The 25,460-nt window shown below is 37.2% G+C and overlaps 1 protein-coding gene across 1 annotated transcript in view; it reads left to right on the top strand.

The window, feature by feature from the left end:
- Positions 1-25,460, top strand: part of Gtf2f2 (general transcription factor IIF subunit 2) — a 156,044-nt gene that overhangs the window by 123,594 nt on the left and 6,990 nt on the right. The window contains exons 6-7 of the mRNA XM_004640274.2: positions 7,338-7,437; positions 19,141-19,284. Coding sequence (XP_004640331.1) covers positions 7,338-7,437; positions 19,141-19,284 — 244 coding nt within the window. The remainder of the gene's footprint in view (positions 1-7,337; positions 7,438-19,140; positions 19,285-25,460) is intronic.

Below are 25,460 nucleotides of genomic sequence, written 5' to 3'. Positions count from 1 at the left end.
CATGTGGTGCTGGGGGATTGAACCGTGGACCCTGTGCTTTGCTTAGCTTAGCTTGTTCTAAGTAGGTGCTTTAGACCACTGAGCCATCTCACTAGCCCATCTAGAGTAGTTCTTGATGGTTTTTGTTTGGTTGGTTTTTTGTTTTAAATGTATTTGTTATAGGATCTCACTACACAGATAAGAATCATAGTGATCCTTCTGTTTTTAGCCTACTCCTTGCTGGGATTACAAGCCTGCGCCACCACACTCAGTCTCTGTGGCCAACTCAATGCACCTGAGGGGGGGCCAGTGCAGCATGTGGTGCTGGAGATCAAACCCTGGTCCCTGCAGTTGCCTAAGCAGGCGCGTAGTCTGCAAAGCTATCTTGCCAGCCCTACGGTAGTATTTTTAAAACATAAATTTGAGGGCTGGGGAGATGGCTCAGTGAAATAAGCGCTTCCCTGGCAAGCGCAAGGGCCTGAGTTCAATCCCTGGTTCTGCAAAAAAAAAAAAAAAACCATAAATTTGATTGTTTTTATGCTTGAAAATTCTGACTTCTCCACTAACTTCAAGATTTAAAAATATTTCAGTAGCTCATATATAGATATGTATGAGTTCTACTTTCTAGCTTTACATGAAAAATTGATTTTAAAATTAAGCTTATTGAATCTACACTGTTCTGTAAAGACAGACGCGTATATATATATTTTTTTTCTTAAAGGTTTTAGCATCAGGCAAATAATTTAGGGATGACAGTACTTTCAAACTTCACCAACTTGAATTTCCAATAGTACAATTGTTAGGTACCTAAAATTTAAAACCATGAGGTTTTAGAGCTAGAGTTTTCTTTCAGTAGTATGTATATGAGATCAAGTTTTACTACTTTTGTTACTTAATATTTAAGTCTTAGACTTTGAGAAAAAGGTGAGGTTTTTTTACTACCACAGAAATTATTTTATAAATATATGTTCCCAAGCACTTTCTCTGCATCTATGTAAATACAGAAAATACAGTTAATCCTAATCTCTGGAGGATATGGATCTTTGTTCTGAATTGTCTTGTTGTGGTGCTAAGAATTAGCACCAAGTATCTTTTAAAAAAAAAATTACGTTTATAATTTTTTTAATTTATTTATTTATTTAGAGTGTGTGTGTGTGTGTGGCCAGTTCAGCCCACCAGGGGGCGGGGCGGGCTGGCATGTGGGGCTGGGGATTGAATCGAGGTCCCTGTGCTTTATGCTTAGCTTAGCTTGTTCTAAGTAGGTGCTTTAGACCACTGAGCCATCTCACCAGCCCACCAAGTATCTTTTTTTAATGATTTTTTTTTTTTAGGTACCAGGGATTGAACTCAAGCGTTTGCCAGGCAGGCACTTATGCTGCTGAGCTATATCCCTGGCCCTTTTTAATGATTTATAAAAGAGTCCGATCTAGTAGTGAGACCCTGAACACCCTGTAGGCCCTTCCCTAAAAACACGAAAAAAAAATTTAAAAATAAATATAAAACAAAGGGATCACAGAATATTGTTTTACTATTACTTTTTTATTTTAAATTTTCTGAAAAAGTTAAAATCCATTTTTTTTTTCAAGTTTAGGACAATTCAACTGAATACATATTCATGTAGTTTGGAGTTCTGTTTCACAAACCAGATTAATAGTAGCTTGATTTTGAAACCTTATTGAGGTCAGTAATTTTAATTGAGTGCATTTTTCAGTGATAAAACAGAGTTGCAAATTGTCCTGACACTTCATGAGACACTGTTAAATGAATTATTTAGTGTTAACCCTACTAAATTATTTCTGTTCAAGGTCAGTTAAAGTACTCTAAGATTAAGTTCTTTGTAAATGTTGCATTTTCAGTCCATAGATTAACCTTTTGATTAAAATTATTTTAATTGAAACAAAATCCTCGGAGTTAACTTTTAAAAAAAAATTTTTTTTATTTTAACATTTATTGTATGTGTGTGTGTGTGTGTATGTGTGTATGTGTGTATGTGTGTGACCAGCTCAGCCCAGCAGGGGGCGCGGCTGGCATGTGGTGCTGGAGGATTGAACCGCGGTCCCTGTGCTTTGCCAAGCTTGTTCCAAGTACATGCTTTAGACCACTGAGCCATCTCTCCAGCCCCAGTTAACTTTTTAAATGTATAATGGAAAAGTTAAATTTGTGTATGAGCTCTTTATTTTAAAAAAAGTGTTTTTCTTTATTTGAAAGATTACTTTAGAAATAAATGTAACATGATAACCCTGTGGGCAATGAAATTGACTTTTAGAATTGTAAATTAGAATCAAAAGAAAAATATGCAGCAGAGCCTGAATGGGGATATAATAGCTACAGATCAATTCAAGTGTTTGAGTATGACAAGAATAAGCTACCATTTATAAAGAAACACTTATCTAAACAAACTGGAACTCTGAGGAATTTTCAAATTGTGAAATAATAGGAACAATGAGTTAATACGGAAAGGGAGCTAGGACATGCTTCCCTCCTTGAATGTTTCATAAAGTTACATTGTGGTATGAAGTGATTGAAAGAGTGAAGATAATTTGGTGCAACATATTTGATTACTATTGAGAGAGGCCAGGCTATGAGAGTGCATTGCTTTAGGGATAGAGCTAACTAAAGAGGGATGTTCAAAAACAGGTTGCCACTTGCCAAAAACACTTCTTGTGTTTGTTTTTATTCTCCCAAAGAGTTACAGGTACCTATTTCTCCTGATGCTTTGTAAACATTTCTGTGTGTTTTCAACCACTCTTTTTTGTAGAGGTTGCCTCTTCATGGCTTTGAGACATCTCATCTTGGAATTCATCTTGAAAGAATCATTTCTGCCTTTTATTTCTGCCTCACTTAAAAGCCTAAGAGGACTTACTTAAGTTGTCCTCAAGGAGATACTTTGGGGTTGATCTTTACCTCGTATCAGCCTGCAGTCATTTGTCTTAGTATCACTCCCTGTCCTCAGCAATGCATTTCATTAGTTACAAGTATTTTTGTCTGTTTTGTACTATAGCAGGTATTTACTGCTGTATCTCCTACTCTAGACACTTGCTGATTAATTGCCAAGAAGAAGCTCCTTTTAGAACCAGGTCTTGGCATACCTGCTGCCTGAAGCAAGTGGGTGATAAAGCTGAAGGAAAAAAGGGAAACTGGATCTCAGAGGGGTTTGAACTCATGTGAAGGAACTTGTGCTGTGTCCCAGAGAATCATATGTCCAAATCCAGTCTTGGGGGACCATCTCCTTTTTCCTCATGCTGTCTTCATTTTAAGAAAATTCAAGGCAGTGAGATAGCTCCGCTGACTAAGTGCCTGCTTAGGCAAGTGCAGGGACAGCACCACATGCAGCACCAGCCCTATCCCCAGCACGCTGAACTGACCACAGACACCAGGCATGGTGGGCATGCTGAAAACAGGGGGATCACTGTGAGTTCATGCTGTGTAGTGAGACCATGTACCAGATACATAAAATTAAAGAAGAAAAAAAGAAAATTCAATCCACCTTCATTGAAAGTGTGTGTGGCACTTGGAAAGCACAGTAGCATTGTACATATTATTTGTGGGTTACATACCCAGTAAATTTCTAAAGACATTCCTAGAATACCTTTTTATATTTTGTAAAATAATCATTTTATGTACTTAAAGGATAAATGATGAGTAAGTAATTGAAAAAATTAAAACGTATCTATAAATCAGCAAGTATATTGAATTTGGAGATACAGGAAAAAATGTAGATTTCACATTTTCAAAATATTGACAGATATCTAGTATCTTCTTGGTGCTTTGCTGTTATATGTCTAAAATAAGCAAATTAAAAAATTACTTTCAGGCTGGCCAAATAGTTCAGTGGATTAAAGTGCCTGCAAGCAGGCACAGGGGCCAGGGGTTCAATCCCTGGCCTACCATGCTGGCCCTGCCCCCCAGGGTGAGCAGAAACAGCGATTGAGACTGGACGCATGCCTGTAATCCCAACACTTGGGAGGCTGTAAACAGGAGAATCACTATAAGTCCGATCTAGTAGTGGGACCTGAACACCCTGTAGACCCTTCCCTAAAATACAGAAGAAGAAAAAAAAAGCATTACTTTCATCTATATTTAATAAGAATGATATAAAAACAGGTATCTTTTTATTTTAAGCTGTGTTTTTGAAACATTTTTGGGTGAAAATCTGTTTATATTCTATTGAATTGAAGAATATAAAGTACCAACCAGGTAATATATAATATTGAACATGTTTATTTTTGTTTTGGGGGTTTGTTTGTTGGTTTCTTTTCATACTGAGGATTGCACCAAGGATCTTGAAACAAACTAGGCAAACACTACCACTGAGCTACCTGACCTCGTCCCTCAGCCTTCTAAGTAGCTGGGTCTAGAGGCATATAACACCATACCTGGCTAATTTGTATTACAGGTGCTTACGGGAACTACAGAAAACTTACAGAATTGTAAACTGCTTTAAATCTGGTTTTGGCTTGTTTTCTTTTGATTCTTTTTGTCTTTTGAAACAAGGTCTCGCTAAGTACGAAAGGACGGATTGAGCTCACTGTGAAGCCCAGGCTGGCCTCCAATTCTCTGATCTTCCTTTCTCAGCCTCCCAAGTTCTGGGATTATAGGCATGCCCCACTACACCCAGCCCTGCATTAATCCTGATCTATCCCTTCCCATCTTTCACATTGACTACACCTTTTATAATACTACATTATTTTCTGCATTTATTAAGCAGGCAGTTTTCTAATATGGCTCTCAGTGTCTGTGCTGTAATTATTGCATCCCACTAGTACATTTAGGCATATTTTTCTTCTGACTAAAATAAATCCTTGAATAGTTCTCTCAGGGAGAATCAATGAGTAATAAACTTTTCTGTTCAAAAATACTCTTATTCTTTAATTATAAATTAAACTTAGTTAGGCACGCAGTTTTATACTTTTATATTTTGATACCCTGCTGATAAGAAATGTAAAATACAGTGATATCTGTTGTGTCTTCAAAAATAGTGGCTTTAGAAAGCTGCGCCTTTTTTAGATTTATTGTATTACAATAACAAATGAATTAATCTAACTTTTAAAGTTAAGAAGTTGATGGCTATATGTCATGTATTTGGTACAAAACAAAGTAACCTAAGTTCACTACTTGAAGATATGTGGACTTGTCAAGTATTATATTTTGTAATTGCTATAAATATGTCATGTATTTATTTTATGATTTTTTAAGTCAGTAATTTGAATTCTATTTTAATTCAGAGTCCCAAAATAGTTCTAGACCAGTCCTGTCCAATGAAAGTTTCTGTGTTAATGGAAATGTTCTTTCTGTCTCTGCCCTGTTCAGAGTGAGATGACCATTAGTTTCTAGGCCAGTGGTGGCAAACCTGTTTTAAAGACAATAGATGTTAATGTATGAGGTTTTTTTATGAACTAGAACCTCTCTATTCAGGTTTAATTATATGTTGGCACTTTGCAATTAATAAGTGGGTTTGAGGTTGCAGTTTGGCACTTGATCCTTAAAAAGCTCACCATCACTGCACTAGACTTTGAATTCTGACGTTCTTTTTGTTTACTTCTTATCAAGTGAATAAAAGTGTTGAACAATTAACTTGATTAGTTTTAGACTATATAGTTTAACGGTAATTCATTTTTCCCTGCAGAGGTGTTTTTTGTTTTTGTTTTTGTTTTTAAATATAAAGATGTTTACCTTTTAGTTTGCCTATAAGGGTACGTTTAGAAGCAAAGTATGGGGGCTGGTGAGATGGCTCAGTGGTCTAAAGCACCTACTTACAACAAGCTTAGCAAAGCACAGGGACCGTGGTTCAATCCCCCAGCACCACATGCCAGCCAGCCCCGCCCCCTGGTGGGCTGAGCTGACCACACACACAAAATAATTAATTAATTAAGTTTTTAAAAAAGAAGCAAAGTATGTAGAGTTTGTATGTTTAGCTTCAGGTGCTAGTTTTTACATATAGTCATATGTATACACGTACTTAATATGTTTTTGAAGTATTGTTACCAGTTGGGTAGCTTTCTTTTGCTCATTTTGGATAGAAATGACAAATAGGCAAAAGTTCAGCTCTCTTCATGCTAGCAGCTCTCAGCCTTGAATGTCTGGGGCTCTGTGTTCCCAATGTCAGGGGCTCCTTGCACTGCTTTCTTAGCAGCCAGAGCCAGCAGCTGCCAGCAGTCTCAGGAACTCTTCCAAAACCAGGATCCCCCAGCTAGCAGCAGCTCTACATAGTTCCACATCATTCTTGGCAGCTACCTACCCATGGTTTTGCCAGCCCCAGCCACTAGCTTCCTAGTGTAACAACCTCAGCCTATTCTACTAGATACAGAAATCATTAATCTGCAAAATAAACTCACCTGAAAGAGGCTGCATTGTGACTTGTGTTGCAGCATAAGGAAAAGCAATTCATAAACTGACCTAATGAGGGTAAAGGGAAAACTACTTAAGTAAATTTTTTAAGTATTGGCTCAGACTGTCTGTCTGGACAGGAGTGGCTTTCAGGAAGGGATTCCTCCCTCACTGGAGTGGAGGTATCTGACTACAGAATGGTCAGTCATCTCAAAGAGATCTGCATCTGAACCTCAAGTGCAGGAAAAGTCTCTCCGGACAGTCATAGGACACCTGTAGTTTCTGAGGGTGTCAGCCCATTTAGGGTAGTCATGACTACCAAAGGTGGAAGAAAGAAAGAAAAAAATAAGAAGTACCTCTGGGTGGTTTGGGACCCTTATGTCTCAGTAGTATGTTAATGCTTGCATAATACTTTGAGGTTTCCTGTTTACCTATTAGCTGGTATTTATTAAGAATTATAGGGGGCCAGCCAGATAGCTCAGCGGATTAAAGTGCCTGCCTAGGCAGACTCAGGAACTGGAGTAAGATCCCCCGATTCCTGGCATACCATGCTGGCCCTGCCCCTGGGACACACTGAGACAGGTGAATGAGACTGGGCGTGGTGGTGCACACCTATAATCCCAGTGCTTGGAAGGCTGAAAACAGAAGTATCACTTCAAGTCTGATCTGTGTCACCCTGTAGACCCTGTACTAAATGCATTAAAAAAGAAGAAGAAGAAAAAAAAAAGAATTATAGAAATAATCTTTCAAGGGCTGGGGAGGTAACTCAGTAGAATAAGTGCTTGCCTGGCAAGAGCAAGGACCTGAGTTCAATCCCTGATTCCAAAAAAAAAAAAAAAAAAAAAAAAAAAACACCTTAAAAAAAGAAAGAAAGAATCCTTCAAGCTTCACTGTGCTTGACAAATAAATGTATTGGGCTGGGGAGATAGCTCAGTGGAATAAGCACTTGCCTGGCAAGCGCAAGGACCTAAATTCAATCCCTGGTACCACAAAAATAAATAAATGTATTGGTAATGTCTTCTGTTTTTCAGATTGCAAATAGAAGAATCTTCCAAACCTGTAAGGCTGTCACAACAACTGGATAAAGTTGTAACAACCAATTACAAACCTGTTGCTAATCATCAGTACAATGTAAGTCTTCTGCGTATCTCTTTATTCAATGTTTTACCTTTATTCCTTTTTTCTTTCTTTTTCTTTTTCTTGGTACCAGGAATCTTAACTCAAGACCTTGTGCTTGACAGGCAGATGCTATGCCACTGAGCTATTATCTCTGGCCCTTCTTTCTTCTTTCTGTAGATTCTTACATTTTGACACCAAAATTAGAACTCAGGACCTTGTGATTGCCAGATAGGCACTGTGCCACTGAGCTACATCTCTGGCTTGATTCTTACATTTTGAAGGGACCTCATCAGTCTTGTACTTTGTAAATGGTGCTTACAGTATCTGATGTAGATTTAATGAGATGTGATTTGGCAACCATAGAAAACATGCTTGCTCTATATTGCAGGCTATGCAGTAAGAAGCCATTCACTTGTTCAAACTATTCTTGATCTTTTTTACAAAGAAATGAAACATTTCAATCCTCTGTTTCTAATACTTTAAATTATAATATACTAAGTAATCACTTGTTACTACTTTTAACTTTTCTGTACCTTTAAGATGACCATAAGAATGTTTAATGTATTGACAAATTTTTATAGGTCATACATTAAACATGTACAGTTACTATTTAAAAAGTTTAAGGATCATAGAACGATTGTAATTCTTTTCATTGATAGGTAAGATCACTTTGTCTGGTTTCAGCTTCCATAGATATTTATTACTCCTGAACAAAGTGAAGACTGCCTATATACATTTTTAGACCTTTATATTGAAGTATATTTTATATCTAATATGCACATACATTGTCTCCACATTACGGTATTGCCTTAGTCACTTTCTTGTCATTGGACACAGTACCCACAACTTCAAGGAGAAAAAGTTTATTTTGGCTCCCAGGTACAGCCTATGGTCAGCTGAAACAGGATGGCAGAGAGGCACAGGGGGGAGAAACTGCTCACATCATGGCAGCCAGGAAGCAGAAAGAGAAGAACCAGGAAGGAAGGTGTACCCTTCCAGATCACATTCTTGGTGACCAGCCTTCAAATAGACCCCATCTCCAAACAGCAAATCAGCTATAGCACCTCCATAATCTAGTTACCTTCAAAAAGCCCTACCTCTGAGTGCATGATGTTTTGGGGGTTATTCTTGATCTAAACCATAGTATGTGCATTTGGAGTTCAATCCCCAGTATCAAAAAAATAAGTGTGTATTGTATATTATATGCCAGTTACTGTACAGAGTGCTTCATAAATAGTGATATATCATCATGAAATAATGCCCACTATTACTTCCATTTTGCACATCAGTCTCAGAGGTTAGATTGCCTAAAACATTAATTCACACAGTCAGTAACTAACTGGTCCAGATACTCAACCCAGGCAAGTCTGACTTAGAAGTCACACTCTTAACCAATATCTGTGTTTCCACAGGAGATTAATTTTTTTTTAATTTATGTGTGTGTGTGTGTGTGTGTGTGTGTGTGTGTGTGTGGCCAGCTCAGCCCACCAGGGGGCAGGGCTGGCTGGCATGTGGTGCTGGGGGATTGAACCGCGGTCCCTGTGCTTTGCTAAGCTTGTTCTAAGTAGGTGCTTTAGACCACTGAGCCATCTCACCAGCCCCTCCACAGGAGATTAGCAGTGCTAAAAAGCTAAGAGTATTAAGTTTTAAAATACCTGAATGTTAGAATAAATGTAATAATTTCCTAAATGTAAAATGAACCTTAAGTCAAATAACAACTAATAGTTGAAATCCTATGTCCTGCTTTCTTGCTTAAGAGTTATTTTGATACTGAATTCATCAAGGATTAAAATTGGTCCTCAGATTGCTCAGTGGACTAAGCATCTGCTTAGTCAAGCACAGGGACCAGGGTTTGATTCCGGGCACCACATGCAGCGCCGGCCCCACTCCCAGGTGCACTGATCTGGCCACCAAGACTGAGTGTGGTAGCACACACCTGTAATCCCAGTGCTAGGGAGGTTAAGACAGGAGGACCACTATGAGTCTGAGCTGCATAGTGAAACCCTGTACCAAATACATTATTTTAAAAAAAGAGCCTGATATTAAGTATCTAGACATATTAAGTGGCACAGAACAATATTGCCAATCTACTATGGTATGGCATTTGAAATTCCTGTGCTTATTTTGTATAAGAGATAGCAAGTACCACCAGAACTAACTGGGTACTGTGTGAAGTAGAATACATCTGCCACTTCTAAAAACATTCAAACTTAAAATATTTTTTAAAAACTTAGGTAAATAGAGAGAGTGTGTGTGTTAGTAGTCATGACAGTACTGTACAGTGGTTGCCTGTGATTTCTCTTCTCTCAGCCACAGGTACCTGCTTTGTACCTGAGGTACAGACCCCTGGGTGAACTAAACCAATAAAATCTATCTTCAAGGAGCTACTATTTCCTTTATGTTTATGCCTCTTTAGATCCCCAGGTGGGGCACAATGTATATTTCCTTTGAAGTAGTGAATATACATTTCTATACTATAGTCATTTTTCCTTAGTTCTACCGCAAAGGTCACTGGCTATTATGCTTTCTCTGTCATTTCTATGGCAAACGGCAAATCTCTCAATTAGATAAGTGCTGGCACTTTGGTAGCATCACAGCTCCAACCTCTCCCTGAGTCATATCCTTAGTGCCATTGACATTCTTCTACCATCTATAGAACATGGAGTCCAAATGTCATATATTTAGGATATTTTTACATTGCTCTTTTTACTACTAAAATACAGTAATATCTCAATTCGCAGTACTTCTGTTTACAAACAGTTTGTTCTCAAACAAGGGTTTGATAAAATGTTGCTTTCATTCACAGACTTCACATCAGGTAACAAACACAACTGTGGCCATCTTCCCCACACAGCCATGTTCCCCCGAATCGTAAAAGTTTGTGAACCTAGATACCATTGTATATTAAATAGATTGTAGGCTGATCATGTTAGGTTATAAAGCTGTAGCATCCATTTTAAAGACTTAACATTAAGTGACCTTTCAGTTCAAGGAATGTTAAGATTATCATAAATGAGTCACAGCAGTAATGAGTCTTGTAATCTTTGACCAAGATTTTATTTATATAAAACAAAGATTGACTACCATCTATCATGTTGCACTTGAATGTTTAGTGCTTGTTTTCTGTAGGAGTGTTTCAGAATGGGTGGGGATATCTACATGGCTTTAAAAACATTTAGTATTATAGTGTAATTTCAACTGGAAAATTATGTAAAGCTTTTGTTATTTATCAGAAAAGAACATTGATTTTTTTTTATATTGAGAGACATTAGTATAGTTCATTGAGAATGATTCGAAGTTATAATTAAGACTGTTGATAAAATTTTTAAAACTCACTATAATGTTGAAATGTTTTCAAAGTTTTGTAAGCTAGAGCTACATAAATGTGACATTCAGGATTTTATTTCAATAGTTGAGGTTCTTCAAATGAAATTTTCTGATAAAAATAAACATTTTTTAAAAAGAGAGTAAAGAAAAAAATAAAAAGTAAGAATTGCACATGTATAACCACAAGGGTCTGAGTTCAATTCCCAGTTCCACCAAAAAAAAAAAAAAAAAAGAATTGTATAGATACTTGTAAAACTATGTTCCTGTTTTTGAGGGGGGAGGCAGAGTTGGGGATTGAACCCAGTGCCTCACACATGCTAGCATTCTACCAGTGAGCCACACCCTCATCCTATATATACATGTAGTGAGAAAGAAGCCATCTTTTATTTACCTCCACAGATTTTGTTGTCCACATACAGCACAAAGACAAACTCACATATATAAAGAATAACCAAGTATTTAAACAATCTAAAAATCTTTGTACTTGAAGCTTTTCTAAGCACTGAATTCAAATATCCCTGTATGAGCAAATGACCTTAAAGATTTCCACAAAGAAACTGTAGACTATAGATAAAACCAGGGGTACAAACTAGGTTATACTACTCACCACACTGACCATTAAGAAGGCATTTTTGGCCAAAAAAGAATTATATGATTGGCATTATCTTTCAGAATATCCCTTCCTTGAGAGCCCCTCCTGAAAACTGTCCTCTTGCTAGGCTAATTAATGCCTGTTAGTTTTCTCCCTAAGTGGCATTTCCTCTGCCTTCATTAAGTTTCTAAAACTAGGGCCAAGGAGATAGCTCAGTATAATAAGTGCTTGCCTGACAAGTGCAAGGTCCTGAGTTCAATGCCCAGTACTAGGGGGGAAAAAAAAATCTGAAACTAGTACCAGTTCATGTAGGTCAGCATTTTCCAGGGAAATTTTTGTGAAATGCTAATTTTTAGAACTTCCTGAGGGGAGGGGGATACATAGTTGTGTTGAAAAGTATACTATGTTAAAGAACTTGTACATTCTGATAATATCAGTCCCTATCCAAAATTGGCCCTTGTATACAAGTTAATATATTAGAAATGCGGCTTAGTGTAGAACTTCTGTTTCACATGTGCAGAACCTAGGCTCAATCCCCAGCATCATTAAAAAAAAAAAAAAAAAAGGAAACATCAAAGTCCTCTTTCCTTATCCTCTTAAGTAGTGAAAATAAATTTTAAGAAATAGTGGAATCGGGGCTGGTGAGATGGCTCAGTGGTCTACAGCACCTACTTACAACAAGCTTAGCAAAGCACAGGGACTGTGGTTCAATCCCCCAGCACCACATGTCAGCCAGCCCCGCCCCCTGGTGGGCTGAGCTGGCCACACACACACACACACACACACACACACACACAAATAAATAAATAAAATTTAAAAAAAAAAGAAATAGTGGAATCCTCACAGGGTTTGTAAGAGGGCTTATTGGATAAAGGGGAAAACATTGAACTTACATTTATCCAATTTTTCACCTTATAAAGGAGCAAAATTTTAAAATAGCATGTGGTTTGACCCAGCACTTTTAGACAGTACCTATGTTAACTATGTTTTAGGAAAAGAGTAAAATTATTCAATACAATGGAGTTGATCATGGCCTTCTAATTTTCATTGAGTTTTAGGTTTGTTGCTAAATTCAGAGGTTTATATAGTACCTGGTATTAATTAAACTTGGTCTGAACAAATGGGCAAATGACCTTAAAAGATTCCCACAAAACTGTAGATTGTATATGAACAAGAAAGTGGAAAATTGATATTTCTCTTGCTTCCGAGGTGATCTCTATGCAGAGTAGAAACGACATTGAAGGAATCAGATTTGAAAAGATGTTGGCTTTTCCAAAACCAAAATTATCAGTATCATTTTAAATATTGCTTGCTATTCCCTGTATTAGATGATGACTTAGTTGTGTTTATCTTGGAAAACAGAAACAACTCTAGGTATTCCAAGTGGAAAGAGATTTATTATAAGGAATTAGTCACAAGTAGTTTGTGAGTACAATATAAAAAGGCTAGAGTTGCACAAAGGAGTTTGAAACCAGAAAGCTGCTGTAGTAGCTTGCCCATGCCAGTACAGGAGTGTCTCTTCCTCTTACTTTCATTCTCCCATTGGCAGAACACCAGCTGGAAATCAGCTGATTAGGGAATCTTGGAAATGTAGCCTGAAGGCTGCTATTGCCACAACCGCCAAGGCCTAGAGCTGAAGGCCTGGTGCAGAAGTGACTGGCATGATGAGCCTTGACCCTCGTTGATGTTGTGCCTTAAGTTATACTAGCAGTTCCTGGTATGAATCGCCCACAGTTTGCAATATTTTCACACGCTAAACATCGAGACCATAAAGACAGAGCACTGTATTTGGAGAGCAAACAAAAAGTTGTTTTGTAATTTTGACAAATTAAGGCTTCCTTTTAAAATAATTTATTTTTTTTTTTTTTTTTGGCAGAACCGGGGATTGAACTCAGGCCCTTGCGCTTGCCAGGGAAGCACTTATTCCACTGAGCCATCTCCCCGGCCCCAAAATAATTTATTTTATTTCATTCTTTTTATACTTTATTTTCTCTTCAGAGCACATAAATCTTTCACCTTATTTCATCCCTTTTAAGTTTTTATTTTGTATACAGTTTATAATCATATTAGTATAAAGCATATTTTTATGATTTACAAAGATTTATTAAATTTATAAAATTTAAATTTTTTGCTGTAAAAATGTTAATCCAAAAAGTATAGTTAACTAATGTGTGATACGCCTTCCAACCCCCTCCATCTCTGAATCTGTCTCGGAATTACTGTCCATGTGTATTTGTTCATGTTGACATATTATGCGCATCATTATTTGGCAGTCATAAATTTCATGGCATTCTTAAATGTATTCTGTGGTTTTGTAATACCTTTCCCATAAGGAATTATACTGACTGTTGTCTAGATAGTGGTTCTCAGCATGGACTGTATACTGTACTCAACCAAGAAATTTTTTTTTTTTTTAGCGGAACCTGGGATTGAACTCTGGCCCTTGCATTTGCCAGGGAAGCGCTTATTCTACTGAGCCATCTGCCCAGCCCCAAGAAACTTTTTTAAAAGGAAAATACCTTCACACTTGTTATAATGTAGAAGCCAGCTATCTTAAGGAATTCTAAGCTTTCTGGGTAATTCTAGTGTATAGCTACTCACTGATCCATAGAGACAGGAACTTTTAATAGTTCTGTCTACCATTTCTTTTGAAAACAGATCTTTTTTTTTGGGGGGGAGGGTGGAACCGGGGATTGAACTCAGGCCCTTGTGCTTGCCAGGGAAGCGCTTATTCCACTGAGCCATCTCCCTGGCCCCTTACCATTTCTTTTGAGAAGGATGGGATTCAGTAATGAATAACTGATATATTGTTCTTATGATCCACATCCCCTGCTCCTAAATTTAAAACATTGTGAGGGTTTTCTAGCTCTTGGTCAGGAAATGATTGCCAACTAGAAAAGTTTAAATTTTAAAAAATAATGAAGTATTTGTTACATCTTGAGGTAAACTGCCAGAAATTAGAAAGAAAGTTTGTTTTTACATATATTGTCCTTGCTTCAATATAGCAGCAAACTCTATTAGCTTCCAGAAAGGTTTTTGAGTTTAAGGGTGTGTGTGTGTGTGTGTGTGTGTGTGTGTGTGTGTGTGTGTTGTTTTGAATTTTCTGGTTAATGCCAACAGGACTAAATCATAAAGACTTTTCAACAACATTTATCAATATTTCCTGAGTATAAGAATACTACAGCCTTGTCAGTATAAATTTGCACATCAAGGACTGACCCCAAAGAATTAATTTCCTCAAGAGGTGATAACACACAAGGCAGAAATAGTAGCGCTGAAGAGGGGAGGGGGAAGTAATCTTTCATAAGGATTTAAAGTGCAAAACCGGGGCCGGGGAGATGGCTCAGTGGAATAAGCACTTCCCTGGCAAGTGCAAGGGTCTGAGTTCAATTCCTGGTTCCGCCAAAAAAAAAAAAAAAAACTAAAGTGCAAAACCATGCTAGGCAAGGCTGTTGTGCTCTCTTCAAAAGTTAAAAGACTTTTAAAAAGACTGCCTTGACAAAGCAATCAGCATATTTCTGCAAACAACAGTCTAAAAATTTACAGACATCTGAATTTTAATATTTTAATTGGTAGTGGGTGGCATTTATAATTTTAGTGAGTGATTAAGGTTTCAGAAATGACAGTTGAACATCTCTACCACATCCACAGTAGATTTTCAAACATTTGGTTGCATTTTAGTCATGAATAATTTGTTTTCTATTGTGAAAGTAAAATTAATTAAATATGATAGATTTTTTTGTATTGTAAAAATTTATAACTGAATGTAAGTTTAATGTTCTTTCTGAATTAACTTTTGTTTCAGCGATGTTGGTTATTATTGGAAGCAGATAGAAGATTAGTAATTAAAATTCATATAACAAGGTCCAGGGAGATGGCTCAGTAGAATAAGTGCTTCCCTGGCCAGCTCAAGGGCCTGAGTTCAATCCCAGTTCTGCGCAAAAAAAAAAAAAAAAAAAAAAATTCATATAACATAAAAACTATTTCTAGATGGATATGGTAGTACACACTTTAATCCTACCTCTCTGGGTGACTGAGGCAAAAGCATTTCAACTTCAATCCCAAATTCAATTTCAGGCTGGGCCATTTAGAGAGGCCCTGTCTCAAAATAAAATAGAAGACTGCTGATCTAGCTCAGGGCAAAGGCCCTGGGTTCAATAACCAGTAGTAAAGGAGGAAAAATAAATTTTATTCCAGTAGCTATTGTAAAAAAATTTTATATTGTCTGATAACAAGTTAGATGCCTAACTGCTTTGAGTATCAATTCTTAACAATGCCTGTACATCATTAAGAAACAACATGCCCAAAGAGAAAATAGTTGAAAAGAGAAATAACATCTCAAAACTAGTCTTTTCCTAAGTAGACCAGATACATCATTTGTGATTTGTATAATCAGTCATATGTGTAGCAGCAAATTGTGAGAATACTAAGATTACTATATCTGTATTGTTAAAGTATTAAAAAGAAAAGTTACTTTAGTGGCCTGATTTTTGTCCTAAGGACAGGATTAGATATTAATTGCATAATGACCAGATAAATTCCAGCTTACCTGATACCACAGAAAAGAATTAATGAACCTATCTTAGATATAATTGAAAAAGTTTAACCCATTTTGTTTTAAAAGGCTTTTCTGTAGGTTATCCAATTGTACATGCTCTAATGGTAATAAATAGCTGTTCTGTTTTTCTTCAGGATTAAATTTCTAACAGTGAAATTTCTCTAATGTAGAATAATATTTCCATGCTTGTCATTGCTGCCATTATTTTATATTTCTGAGTTTTCAGGTTATACTTTTTAAGAGTTTTTGTTCATTAGCTAAACATTGTCCCCAGAATTTAGCCCTTGATGGATATGGTTAACACAAAAAAACAGCATATATTTATAGTCTATTTCTCTTTTATTTTAAATAGGAAAGCACAGACATTCAGTGCATATGTTATATTTAAGATGGAATCATGTACCAAGATTTTTTTTTAATCTAGGTAGTATTTGGTAGTTTTAACATGAGTTGCAGTCTACTCTGTTAATTTATCTCAAGTATTAATTTTAAAGTGTCTCTCTAATTTATAAAGATAAAATTTACCTGTAATTCAGACCCTCTTGTCTCTGAGTTGGACACTTCATAACACTTGAAAAGCTTTTCTCACCTGTAGTGTGCCCTGCCTAAGGTGTGACACTTATTTAAAAACATTTTTTCTGTTGTCTTCCTATCTTCTCCAATTGTTTTACACACAGAAAAGTCTGCTAAGGGTAGAAACTGAATATACCATCACTCCTTCCACTTCCTGAATTTAGCATTTTCTGTGTATCTTTTAAAATAAATAGGGGGCCGGGGAGATGGCTCAGTGGAATAAGCGCTTCCCTGGCAAGCGCAAGGGCCTGAGTTCAATCCCTGGTTCCGCAAAAAAAAATAAATAAATAAAATAAATTAAAGCTGAGAGTATAGATGGAGTATCATACATCTGTAGCTTTATGCAGAGAATACAGAAGCCTAGCCTTGGTCTTCTGCTGGGTACCCTCTTTCTTTGCTTCGTTTCTCTTGGAGATCGGTGGACTTTGGTGATAAATCAAATCCCACTTGGCTCTCAATTCTTAGCAAGGGTACCTTGGGCTGTCCCTGTGTCCTATGGTTCCATTTTCCTGTTTTCTAGATACTAAATTAAGATGCTTTTTCGCATGCTTGACCAGAGTAGATTATGATATTTTCACCTCCAGACCTGGTTTTTTCCTACTTCTTCCTCAGGTCCTTTTATTGGGCTGTCCAGTGCAGATCTGTTTAGTACTGTACAGAAATTAACAGGGGAAAGTGTTGTGTTGTAGTCATTAGTTAGCAAAGAACAGCTTAATAGACTTAATTCACGATATTTCACTGTTTAATCCAAAGACCCTGATACTTTATCCTGGACAATCATGCTTGCTTTCTTCCTGTGTGATCATTCTGTCTTTCTTTCAGCCCTAGAGAAAAGTATGTGTTCTTCAAATTGTCCTGACTTCTTTTATGCTGTTTTCACTCATAAAATTTTGGCGCTGGCTGGATATCTTCGTCCCATTTTTTTTGTTTTGGTTTCATGATCTTGCCCTAGTTAATTCTGTGATCTACTGATACTTCATTTAAAATGTTCAAGAGCCTCTATATACATTTTTAATACTTGAACCCTAAAAAAGGGATACTTTTTAAAAAAGAAGACTTATTTGCTGTCTCAGTTCAGTTACCCTTCTCTCACTACTGGGACAAATACCCAACACTCAAAATGAAGGAAGAAAAGGTGTATTTAGCTCACAGTTATTGGAGGTTTCAGTCCATACACAGCTGGCTCCAAGCAAACTGGCATATGGCAGAGGGCAGCAGTTCATGATAATGAAGGCAACAAAACAGCAAGAGCCAAAGGGAGGAGTAACAACAATGGCTACAGAGAGCAAGCCTGTCTCCTGTAAGTTGCATTCAAGCTCTCTGCCCCAGGCTGGGTGTAGCACTCAGACCCATATTCCCAGAAGTACTCAGACCCATAATCCCAGCCTTGGAGCATGAATTAATCATAAACTGTTGAACTACACCTCAATGACTGCATGAGACTTTGAGGGGACAAATACACACAAACCATAACATTTGCCCATATCAGTGCAGTTGCTAGCATAAAGTCTGTGCTTAATCTGCTGAAAGAATACATAGATTTTGAGTTTTAGTCCCAAGGTTTACATACTAAAAAAATAATGAAGATTAAGTTAATCCTTCCCCCTTCGTCTCACTCCTAAATTTAATTTTATTTATTTATTTATTTATTTATTTATTTATTTATTTATTTATTTATTTTGGCAGAACCAGGGATTGAACTCAGGCCCTTTCGCTTGCCAGGGAAGTGCTTATTCAACTGAGCCATCTCTCTGGCCCCAAAAGATTTATTTTGGTTTTTGTTTTGTTTTGTTTTGTTTTTTTCAGAACTGGGGATTGAACTCAGGCCCTTGTGCTTACCAGGCAAGCACTTATTCTACTGAGCCATCACCCCCTAAATTTATTTTATTTATTTTTATTTTTGGCAGAACCAGGGATTGAACTCAGGCCCTTGCACTTGCCAGACAAGTGCTTATTCTACTAGCTATCTTCCTGGCCCCTTCTAAATTTGCTTAATTGAAAGACACTCTTGACAAAGTTACCTTTATTCACTAACTTGAAGTCTCTCTTGAGTAAGATTTAGGGCTGAGGACATAACTCAGTGGCACAGCACCTGCCTGGCAAGCTCAAGATCCTGAGTTTGATTTCTGATACTAAAAAAAAAAGAAAAAGAAAAAAGATCTAATTTCAGCACAGGGTCAGAATGAAAAAAGGCTTCCTACCCCTGCCCATGTCCTTTGTTTGTTACAGTGCTCCTGAGCTTCCCAGTCCCTAGAGAACCAGTGCTGTGATTGGCCTGCCCTAAGATCTCCACTTGTGGAAGATAGTAGCTGCCAGAACTACATGGAGCACATAAATGTATTCTATTACATCTTGGTTAATCAAAAACAAGCAAGTTGAGAGTTTCTGTTCGATATAAGCAACTAGAAAAAAGCCTTCTTGGCAGCTAGTGGCACATTGCACTAACCTACATGAAATACTGAAAATAGTTCACAGTGGCATCTTTACTATGAGAGATCCTTCAAGGTATAGGGAGTTCTGGGAACAAGAAGACCCCTGTTTAGGCTGCGCCTCTACATGTCAGACCCAGTAGTTTAAGGATGACTAGCAGAGTTGGTTGTATTTCCAAGTGAACACGTTAGGCTGATGCCTTTCTTTTGCCTTTTTTTTTTTTTTTTCAATACAGATTGAATATGAAAGGAAGAAGAAAGAAGATGGAAAGAGAGCTCGGGCAGATAAACAACACGTTCTAGATATGCTGTTTTCAGCCTTTGAAAAACACCAGTATTATAACCTTAAAGACTTGGTGGATATCACAAAACAGCCCGTGGTATGTATATGTTTATATTGATCTTTTAAGCTTCTGCTTCATTAACATGTCATTACTGAAGATAAATATTTCCTTCCTGTGTAGTCATTTATCCTAATGACAGTTTACATTGACACTCAGAAATATGTCTTAATGCAGCTATTTTTTTGTGACATGAGCTTCATTATTATAGAGTTCAAATACATTTAATATCAATAATTCTGTATGAAGAGAAGAAAGCTTTTTGATTTATTCTTGGCAAATCTGAAGGCTGTGTTATGTATTAACATTCCCTTTTGTTAAAATATTAACTTAAATTTCAAAAAATATAAGTAATTTTTTTAATAGAAAAAAGTACTTGTGCTGCAGTATTATCAGTTCATTCTAATGACTTCACTCCCTTTGGCATCAAAGCCTTAGAAACTACATTTCAAGTTAGATTTAAAAAATTGAAAAAGAATAATTCATTAGCTAAGCAGTGTTTCTTCTGGTTTTAATGATATTTATCTGTGTATTTTATATATAAGTATATATTTTTAAAAATCTATTCCAGAAATTTTCAATGTAATCAAAACATTCTTAGGAAATAAAACATGTATAAGATTAGATACAGAAAAACAGGCACTTGTAGAGGGACATCTTTTTTTTTTTTTTTTTTTTTTTTTTTTTTTGGGACATCTTGATAATACTAGAGAGAGCAGTTTCTTTATCTTGGCATATAAGACTTACTCATTTTGCATCAAAGAATGGATTATTAGAATGTCTCTGTTTTGATTCTTCAGATAATTTTCAGATGTGAGTACTTAATGATCTCTTAGAGCTTCTTGACTCATGATTGAGGGTAGACTTAGCTTTTATGGGGAACAAACCCATAGTGTGTATCAACTTGTCATAGAGAACCACTAATTAAGAAACTGCTTTATAATAGTTTTATTATTTATAAACTACCTTAACAAGCATTTGGAGAGGGTGTTTTTGTTTTGAGACGGAATTTCACCACCATCCCCAACCCTGAGCAGCTTCTTGAAGACTTTGTAGTATGTTATCCTTGTCCCTAAATATTTATATACCTTACAACATAAATTTAGTAAAAATTCAGTAAATATTTAATGAATTTATCTTTTTTTTTAAAAAAAAAAAAAGGATTTTTTAAAAAATCAGTGGATTTTGACAGGCAGAATAGGGTTGAGGGACAAAGAGCCAGTCTCAGGAAAATATTACACATAACACCAGGAAATAGACCAGAGCTCAGGTTAGCCTCACCTGCGAAGTTAGGGGGAAGTGGACAGTGGCTTTGAGTCCTGCTGTTTAACCTCATTGGGGAAGTCATTACCATTCCTAAAGTGGAGGAATAGACTGGTCTTTATGATCCCTTCCAGCTGTAAATCCATGATTGTCTTCCTCTCTTATTTCATCTCCTCTCTGCTCCACTCTGACAATTGAGCGGAGTTGGCAAAACCAATTGATCAGAAAAAAATTGCCAAGGCCCAGTTCTTTTCTGTGTAGGTAAATAACCTTTTAAAAAAGTTCATAGAACATAAGTGAATATACACTAATGATCATTAGACTACTAAATTAATTTTACTCTGAGTAATGTCATGAGGATTTAACAAATCTAGTCTCTCATGAAGACCATGATCCCGTAAAGAGAGCTTCCTGATATAAGGGGGAAAAAAGCACTGGATTTGGAGTAATGTAATCTCATTTCAAGTTGCAATCCCTGCCATTTATTCCAGGACCAAGCAGTACTGTACTAGCTACTTAAATTTTTTGTTTTTGTTTTTGTTTTTGTGGTACTAGGGATCAAACTCAGGACCTTACACTTGGCAGGCAGGCGCTTATGCTGCTGAGTTATTTCCCTGGCCCTTACTTAAATAAATTAAATACATTATTTGTATATTTAATTTACTTAACATATAGCATATTTAATGTAAAAGGTATCAGGCCATCCAAATAGCTCAGCAAATTAAAGCGCCTGCAAGCAGGGGCCAGGGGTTTGATCCCCAAGCCTGTAGTACAGGCCCCACCCCCGGGGCATGCTGAGAAGGTAATTGAGACTGGGCGTGTTGGCACGAGCCTGTAATCCCAGCTCTTGGGAGACTAAACAGGTGGATCACTACAAGTCCAATCTAGTATTGAGACCCTAAACACCCTGTAGACCCTTCCCTAAAATACAAAATAAATAAATAAAATGTATCAATGTTTATATTATGATTTATACAATAATAGTTTACAAAATTCTTGTGATAATTAAATGATTGTGAAAAATGCTTTGTCAAATGCAGAAATTTTACTTACATTACTAGTATTGTGAAACAAACTTTTAACCCCAAGTAAAAGAACAGAAAAGAATTTTAGTGTTGTCAGTTCCAATACTCTTCCTCTTTTTTAAAATTTCGTATGTATGTGTCTTAGTCCATTCTTTTTTGCTGTCGAGTATAGCAGATGGATTTATAAAAAACTGAAGTTCATTATAGTTCTGCAGGCTAGGAAGTCCAAGAGCATGGTACTGATACCTGCTCACCTTTTGGATGGTGGCGTGGTGGACGATTTCACAAGGTGAGACTGAGACTGATTTTTTGAGCCTCCTGATCCACTATTGATAACAAATTTATAATCACGAAATCTATCACTATAACATGTCCTCTTTGTTTTGTTTTGCTGTTGGATTTTGTTTTGTTTTGTTTCTTTTTTTGAGACAGAGTCTCACTATACGGTACAGACTGGGCTTGAACTCACTTTGTAGCTCACGCTGGCCTTTAACTTCTAGTGATCCTCCTGCCTCAGCCTCTGGAGTACTGGGATTATAGGTGTGCGCCACCATACCCAGCCTCCTCTTTGTTGGAAGTAGTACTAATCCCATCTGCTTTCTGATCTTATATCATTTTTTTATATATTCTGAGTGAATCCAAAGTATTATTTTTCTCTTTTTTTTTCTTTTCTATATTAGTTTTTCTCTCAAAAAAAATTCTACAAGCAAACAAAACATTCTAGAAACAAACTTGTTTATTGAATAAGGGAGCTACCTTTAGGACCAGTTCTTTTTGTGTCATTTGCTAGTATGTGATTTCAACAGGCAATCAGAAACAGTGAAAGTTTCTTACCAGGGGCAAATAAGCCAATTTGAAAAGACCAAACTTTGGAAACTGATATGCAAACAGTTTCAGAGGTATTCTTATATGGTTTAATTTGTGCCCCCCCCCAAAAAAAATGAAAGATTAGAAGAAGCCTATTATTTCTCTCTGACATTTGCTGATCTAATAATAATGAGCTGGGCATAGAGGCACATGCTTGTAATCCTTGCACTCTAGCAAGGGGATCACAAATTCAAGCCCCGCTTAGGTAATTTAATGTCTTAGTGAGACCTTGTATAAAAATTAAGAAGAGATGTTACGCAGTACATAGGCTAGGCCCTGGGCCCAGCCCCTGGTGCCTGTAAAGAGAGAAACAATTAAAAACTTTATTTTTTTAGCACTCATCAGTGCCAGGCTGTGAAGAATATGGGAGCTGTAACCCTACTTCCTGACACAGCCCTCCTGGGCCAGTGATCTCTTAACTGTACGTTTCTTTTCCAAGTGTCATGGAGAATCAACTCTTCTTTTCCTCCCGATTTCAAGTCAAGATTCAAGAAGTTTATCTCTGTTGATACTCCATTCTAATTCTGGTTCCCAATCACATCAATCCTGGGGATCATGTTTTAATTCAGAATAGATAATTGAACAAATAGCATGCTAGTAAAGGTAAGTCCAAGTCAACATGAGAAACAAGGGCCTCGCATTCTGGACTCCTCCTCTCAGGAGCTATGCCTATTCCGCATTCCACCATTCCTACTCCCCATTCCTATTCTCCAATAAATTGTCCTACTCTTACTAACAAAGAAGAAAGAAGGAAATACTAAATGCAGTATGGTACCCAGACTTTAATACTCCCAGTTTTAAATACTACCAAATAAGTGATTGCTTTCCATAAACAAAGCAGTTACACTGCTCTGTCAGCAATCAGATAGCATTAATCTAACCTTCAGAGTTTATAGGCCTAAGTAAGAATTTGAGTAAAGTACTTTCAACAAAATTTTGGGATGAAGATACAAGAACCAGTGCTTTTTTGTATTTTAGGGAAGAGTATACAGGGTGTTAAGGGTCAAGAGCTAGAATTACAGGCATGCGCTACCACCCCCAGTCTTAATTGCTGTCTCAGCACGCCCCAGGGGCAGGGCCTGCACTGCAGGCCCGAAGATTGCACCCCTGGACGCAGCACCTGCTTGCAGGCGCTTTAATCTGCTGAGCTATTTGGCCAGCCCCTCTGTTTTTGTTTTTTTTTTTTTTTACCTCATTTCTAAATAAGGTAAACATTTGGAGCACATATCAGTTAGCTTATTATTTTGCATAAGATATTGCATAGAAAAGAACAATATCTGAGATGGGTATTCAGAAAACAAAACTGCTTTCATTTATATACAAAATGTGACAGAATTTTCACTTAAGTGACCAGTCACGAAATTTATATTTAATATAAAAAAATGCCACTACCAATGAAATCCCTACCCCATCTTTCCAGGCCCATTCAGTATTTTTAAAAAAGGAAAAGGAAGAATGTAGCCCTATTAACACTCTTCTGCTGGTTTCCTTAGTCCCTGAAGACTTATTTTCAGTTTTGCCATCCAAATGGAATTAATTTCTATCTGGAGGGAAATAATTTTCTTTGTGTTTGTCTGCATTCAAGAAAATCTCACTCTGTGGGTTTGGATAAGTGTTCAAAGCCCCCCATGTCTATCAGCTGGTGGGTTCAGATGCCACAGAATATTTCTGCCAGCAAAGGGCCTGACAGTGCCACACTGCCTTTATAGGTCTACACTGCAGCACTGTGCTATCCTATCTTTCTAGAATGTCTCAGTACCAATTTTTTTTTTTTTTTTTTTTTTTTTTGGCTCCAAACACCTTGAGGGCAGGTTTGGCTGGCTTGAGTTGTGGGGCTCAAACCACAGCCACCTAAGCCTGACAGCTTTGTGGAAGCAGCCACTTAAAGAACTGAGCTAGGGTGGGGCCCCCTTGTTTTGTATTTTAGTACAGGGTCTCACTATAGAGATCAGACTCATGGTGCTCCCCCTGTTTTCAGCCTCCCAAGTGCTGGGATTACAGATATGTGCCACCACGCCCAGTCTCAGTCTCTGTCTCAGCATGCCCTGGGGGAGGGACCAGCAAGGCATGCTAGGGATCAAACCCCAGTCACTGTGCCTGCCTAAGCAGGCGCTTTAGTCCCCTGAGCTATCTGGCTGGCCCTATCACCTCAGATAGTTTAATTATAGATTAATACTCAGAGCCAGAAACTGTTGAGTGGATATGTTTCTTTATGTAATTTGAAAATAGAAAGTGTCATCTTAATATAAAGCATATATTGTATAGCCATCACCACAATTTAGCATTTTCACTACTCTGACAAGAAACTGCACCCATTGCCGGTGGCCCTTCCTCTACCTCCAGGCCCTAGACAAGAGCAGATTTACTCAGTCTGTGTACCTGTGTCCTAGAAAGGAGTCATATAGTATGTGGCCTCCTGTGACTGACTGCTTTCTTTCAGGCATTGTGTCTTCATGCTTCATCCCCCTAGCATGCATAAGTACTTCATTCCCTTTTCATTGCCAACTGTGTTCCATTGTGTGAGCGTAACAGGGTTTGTTTATCCATTCATCTGTTAATGGACCTTTGGATTGTTTTGACTTTGGGCTATTACAAATAATAAGGCTGCTATGAACATGTATATTTAAGTTTTCATGTAAACATATACTTTCATTCCTTTGTGAGTGGAATTGCTGGGTGACATGGTAACATATTCTGAGGAACTGCTAGGATGTGACTAATCATTTTTTACCACTGACAGTAGAAACTTACCATTGCCCTAATGTAAAACTACTCTTTTTCAAATATTTTCAGGGTTAATAATGCTTGTTCATTGGGAATATTAGCTAGTTTATTGAAAATTTTAAATATAAGTAGACTGGGCTGGGGAGATAGCTCAGCAGTCTAAGCGCCTGCCTCGCAAGCGCAAGGACCCAAGTTTGGTCCCCAGTACTGCATGCCATGCCGGCCCAAAACTGGACATGGTGGCACATGCCTGTAATCCCAGTGCTGAGATTGAAGATCACTATGTCTGAACTGTGTAGCAAGACCCTGTAACAAATAAATAAATGAATAAATATT

Source organism: Octodon degus, unplaced genomic scaffold, assembly GCF_000260255.1.
Source record: "Octodon degus isolate 3935 unplaced genomic scaffold, OctDeg1.0 scaffold00122, whole genome shotgun sequence".
In the NCBI taxonomy this organism is placed as follows: Eukaryota; Metazoa; Chordata; class Mammalia; order Rodentia; family Octodontidae; genus Octodon; species Octodon degus.
Note: the sequence above shows the minus strand (reverse complement) of the source record. Positions and strands in the feature narration are given on the sequence as shown.